We start from the raw sequence: 5,549 nt of genomic DNA on the forward strand, positions 1-5,549 counted from the left end.
TTTTTTTTTTTTTTGATAGAGTTTCTACAGCATATGGTGAATCTTCAAGGGGATATCTTCAGAAGCTAGCTGGAGTGCTGGACTACAACTAACATACAGACCACGGATGAAGAGATTTAGCCAGCAAAACAGCAGTACTGCTACAAAACAATTAAAAAAAATGGATGCAAAAATTTGAAGTATATAGCTTGATTCCACCATAATAGTTACAAATACAAATACAAAAAGGAGAAACATACCTAAGAAGCTTGTCAAGATACAGCAGAAGAACCCTTAACTACAATGACAGAGCACTGTGCATGGTTTGTACAATAGTTGCTTACACTACCCAAAAACATCCTGTAACAATATACAGAGCAGACAATGTTTAGCATATTCAAGTGTCAAGCTTGTGATACGAAATAAATTATGGTGACTGCCCAAAATATACTCATAAACAAAAAACAAGTTAATTCTCTAACAGCATTGTTCAATAGTTAAGGGTCAGATACAGATCATGTGGTTCACCAAGGAATCCTCTATCCATGAAGTAAAATTAACTCGATATCCCGTACCCAAAACCCTTCCCATGATGCACCGACTTTTAAGCCATGTGAACTGATGATTTGGTAAGCTAACATTGGATAGGATGGACAATTATCTGCCTAGTAGGCCTCCTGTCAAATCAGATGGTTTATCTCAACCATATAGCCCACCAGCATTATGTATAGAGTTTTCTCTTGGTTTTTCAGTGGCCGTTGTGGAACTAAGTACCCTTGTTTTTCATGCAATTTACGGGGACACCATCTTGACAGGTGGACCCATTAGATTTCTCCGCAATTTGGTCCATGTTTAGATGTTGACTAGACAATATACCCACAAATGTGGGTTTTGCATCATGGCATGACAGAACCTAGCCCCCAAACATCTATTTTCTAATGTAACAAAAGAATAGCCACACTAAGTATTGTGGCATGTGTGATGCAAATACTTAACTAACAACAAGACAAATTAATCAATCACATATTCATCTTTGTTCCTTGATGTAAGACTTAATCTCAATGTTCTTCCTTATATTTCTAACAATCTATGTTTTTCAAATCACTAACAGCAAGTGAAGGTATACCAAACTAAAGCTATGAAAGAGGTGATATATTTCCAACCAAAAGAAACAGGTATACAAAAAGAAGAAAATATATGGGGAATGGCAGAATGAGCACAGAGCAAAAGGAAAAGAACTGCAACAGAAACATTTCTGCAGCCCACCAACCCTATGAATCATCAAGTGTGTGCAAGAGGTGCCACAGTTCAAACAGAACTCCACAACTAATAAGTGACCTGAGCACAGAAATCAAATCTCCAGAAACAACATTAGCGGGGCTCATAGCTCAAACTCACATCCCCACAGACCAAAATAACATCTCAAAGACAACTATACCTAGCAAAACCAAGCTGAAGAATAACAATGTCTTGAGAACCAGCCAAAAAAGAAGCAAACAGTCTGAACTTTCCCCCATCCTGCAGAGAACTGTTCAAAGCACTCGCTGATCTATCAAAACACTTGGTACAGATGCTTGAACCATGGCATGAGCCAGAAATTTTTATAGGGTCACGGATTAACCCCCTAACCCCCCCTAAAAAAAAAAAAGAAAAAGAAAAAGAAGCAGACAAAAAATAAAAGATTCGGGAAAAAGAAAGAAAGAAAAACCTCTTGATATTTGAAATTCCTTAAAAGAACATTAAGGCTAAGGAAACACCCACGTAGCTTGCCACCCCCTGGCCTTCCTCTTTACATGTACCATACCAATTCATCAACAGACAGCAGTTCGTCTGCTCTTGCTAGTTAAATAGCACTAAATAGAATCTTCATTCTTTTTATGATAGAAGAATCCACCACTTTAGAACTTTAATAGAAGAAAGCATTGACCAAACATATTATTTCAGGAGATGATTACTTAAAATACATCACATATAAGTATCCTCTAATTGATGAAATTAAGGCAAAGCTGGTTACCATTGTTAACTCCCCGCATAGTGGCATATCGGCCCCACAAAACAAGATGATTCACAGATAGTCTTACTTTGAAATAAGAATGTTTAACAATTCAAGATCAAGGAACCATAGCAACTGCAAGGTACTTCCTAGTCAAAAAACATGGCATTGAAATCTCTAAGAAGATTTTAGAGAGCTCTTTTTTTAAACTTTACTCTCATAATTTTGGATAAATGAGCCTGATGATTGAAACAAAAAGTAAAAGAGTGCAAAATGAGGGTAGGATGATTTTATCTATTACAACATGTTGGTCAGGTTCAAAACTTGGAAACAGCCTCTTCTGCAAAGCAGGGGTAAGGCTGCGTACACTTGCCCCTCCCGGACCCTGCAGTAGCGGGAGCCCGTGCACTGGGTTGCTCTCTCTCTCTCTCTCTCTCTCATATAGAAAGAATGATCAACATAAACAGCTTCACTGAATAATTAAGCTAATGACAGGGGGGAAGAGGAAGAACACAAGCTTCAGCCACCAGACAACATAATGTACTGCTACCGAATTGAATCATGAATCGGATTGTAAGAATCTAAAAACTAAAGATAGAAACCAAGTGTTTTCCAAATCACCTTTTAATAGGGCCAAAAGAGCGGGACCCCATCACAAGTAGGTCAGCGTGCAAGTTCTTGACAACCTCACAAATCATCTCCTTCGAATCACCAACAACCACTTGTGTCTTCACGCTAACCTGAGAAATGATTACACGATCAATTAATCCCTTCGTTGAGAAGGTTTCCAGAACCTTTACTTCTTCTTTCTCCCCCCCCCCTCTTTTTTTGGAACAGAGGAATAGTAGTAATGATGGATTATTAGGAACAAAAGCCCTTACCTTCGTCTCGGAGCAAATCTTCAAAGCATGAGCCAAGACCGCCTCGGTGATGCGTCGCTGATGCGCCTCAATAGCTTGGGTGAACGCAGGCACTTCCAGATTAGCTAATCGTTTACAGAAACAATCAAACAAATTCAATTTAACTTTCGATTTATCGAAAAGAACAGGAGATTTGAGTTTTATTTGAAAATTAACGTACTAGGGCCACCAAAAGGGATAGCACCGGGGTTGAGGCCAGCCGCAATGGTGGGAGGAGATTGAACATGTAGGATCACATAGGTGCCAGGTTCAGAGTCGTCTTCCTGAGATTTAAGCTTCAGGTTGTCGAGTGCCCATTTCAAGGCATTCATACTCTCTTCACTACCATCTACGGCGACAACAACACAGCTAAGCTTTCCAAGTATACTACTCTCAACAACACAACTACTCTCAACAAGTCCACTCATGGCGGGTGCCCTTCAATCAGAAAAGATTCGCGAGTTGTGGAAACTCTGATTTCGTTCTGATGCTTTGAGGAAGCGCGAAGCCTAACTACACGACAGTGACGACACTGTACGTACTATAATCTCTTAGTATACTACTTTTATAAATGTCCAGTCAAACTCCCTAACCCAAAGTTTCTTTTCCAATTCCCCCTAAAACGAAAATTTCGTCTCTTTTTCACCCCGATTATTTTTACATTCCTAAATTATCCATGCTCCGCTCCCACAGCCCAAACCCGTACCGTTAAATTATGGGTCAATAGTTTAAAAAATGAGACCATTTGATAACATGTATAATTTTATATTAAATGATTGTTTATATTTTTTGTATTATAGTAGGTTTATAATAAATAAGGGAATTGAAATGGTTTATGTTTGGAAGTGGGGTCATTGTGCCGGTTCCTTGACCAAGAGAGTGTGTGTAGGGGCATCGACCAAGAGGAGTGCCTAGTCATTTCGCATCCTCTTGTGTCTGGGTGCAATGCCACACTCTCCGATAAAAAAGACCCGTTTTCAATCAATATTTGCTTATGATGAGAGTAGATTTTTGGTTGTGGCAATTGCTATGAAACCATTTAGGTATCGTATATAACTATTTAAGAAATAGTTTAGTTTTGGTTTCATTATATGAAATCGTTTAATAAGCGGTTTGGTTTTAGTTTCTACTTTTCATACCATGAAAGGAATCGAATCATACCATTTAACCGAAATTGAACCATTTAAAATACTTAATTATGGTGGCAATTAGGTCTGGATTTTGAAAACCCTAACCCAGCCTTAACCCCTTAGCTGGGGTGGGAATTGCATAGGGGGGGTGGCTCACCGTAGAGGAGAAGGTGAGGGGTGAGGGGTGAGGGGTGAGGGGGAAGGGGGAAGGGGGGAGGAGATGGCAGACAGAAGCTGTGGTATTGGGGTGCCATCCAAGGAATTGTTGGAGGGGAGCTGAGTTAATTTAAGAATTTCAAATTGATAGGAAAGAAGAAAATAAAAAAAGAGGGAAATTTTACTTTTCTAGGAATTCAAAAAAATAAACTTTGGGTGAGAGAGTTTGAGTAAATATGAGGAAGTATAAAGGGTGATAAAAAAACTTTCCTACCGTTAGTCATGGTCCATGGGATAAGGTTATAAGCACCCATGGGAGGGTAAGTAGGGGGAATAAACATCAAATTTCCGACCGTTGAGGGGAAACGTATGTTCCCTATGTTAGGTTTTGGGCTAAGTGATCTATTGGACCCATTGCTATTTGGCCCACTTCAAGTAGGATATTCATGGCCTGAACCAATATGGGAATGAATTAGGGTTAGGAGCTCTCTCTCTCTCTCTATACATATATATATATATATATATATATATATATATATGTCTGTTTATGCCTATGTGCCCCCCTCAGCGTTGATTTTCCCATCCCTTAAATCCTTAATTATGGGAAAAGGTTATAAACTCTTAAGTAGAGAATAAATAAATAAATCAAAAGCCATGAAAGGGTGCGCAACACTTCTCTCTGTCTCTTTGAATGGAATAACGTTATTGCCTCATACGAAACGATTATTGTCTCATTGGTGTCCTTCCCTTTGCCGCATGTTAGAGAACCCTCCGCTTGAATCACATAACTGCCTTTGGATTCTCATAATTTTTTATTCTAAGCTCAAACCTTTTCCAATCCAGTCGTAATCAAGGAGCAGCCCAACGTGTGAGTAGGGATGTCAATTGGGTGGTTCGGTTTGGTTTTGGTCGGGTTGAATCGGTTTCGATTTAGGAATGAGGAAGACCAAAACCAATCAATTAAGGAACTTCGGTTTTCGGTTGGTTTTGATTTCGGTCTTGATCTGGTTTGGTTTTGATTTATCTTGGTTTTTCAATATCGGGTTAATACCAGTTTAGATTGGTTTATTATTGGGCTTGAACCATAATGAAATTTACATACATAACTTATAGTGACAAGATTTGATGAAAAAAACACTTTAAGTTCATGATTATGATTAAATCATGATTTATCGTTGTAAGAGAATTAATATTGAAACCAATGGATAACAAATTCCTGAGAAGATAACTAATATTGAAATCACAAACGAATCCTATTATCCTTAATCATTTATTTAACTATCTAACTAGTTTTGTATAGCAAACAAGGAAATCAATGGAAGCATTATTATAATTTACAAATCAATTTCTCTATTCATAACCTAATATTCAATGATTTGTAACAATTCCCTT

General features: G+C 38.3%; 1 protein-coding gene across 3 annotated transcripts in view; it reads right to left on the bottom strand.

Annotated features, from left to right (window-relative positions):
• The window catches only part of LOC122075641 (universal stress protein PHOS32), a 5,022-nt gene extending 1,613 nt beyond the window's left edge, over window positions 1–3,409 (bottom strand). Inside the window, exons 1-5 of one of the 3 annotated variants that reach the window (XM_042640745.1) lie at window positions 3,053–3,409; window positions 2,854–2,957; window positions 2,594–2,712; window positions 240–339; window positions 70–88 (exon numbers count right to left, since the gene is read on the bottom strand). In XM_042640745.1, the coding sequence (XP_042496679.1) occupies window positions 252–339; window positions 2,594–2,712; window positions 2,854–2,957; window positions 3,053–3,299 (558 nt within the window). In that variant the 5' untranslated portion in view covers window positions 3,300–3,409 and the 3' untranslated portion in view covers window positions 70–88; window positions 240–251. The other 2 variants (XM_042640744.1, XM_042640743.1) reach the window with 2 other exon arrangements.
• Between the last annotated feature and the right edge of the window lie 2,140 nt (window positions 3,410–5,549).

This window comes from Macadamia integrifolia, chromosome 4 (assembly GCF_013358625.1).
Source record: "Macadamia integrifolia cultivar HAES 741 chromosome 4, SCU_Mint_v3, whole genome shotgun sequence".
In the NCBI taxonomy this organism is placed as follows: Eukaryota; Viridiplantae; Streptophyta; class Magnoliopsida; order Proteales; family Proteaceae; genus Macadamia; species Macadamia integrifolia.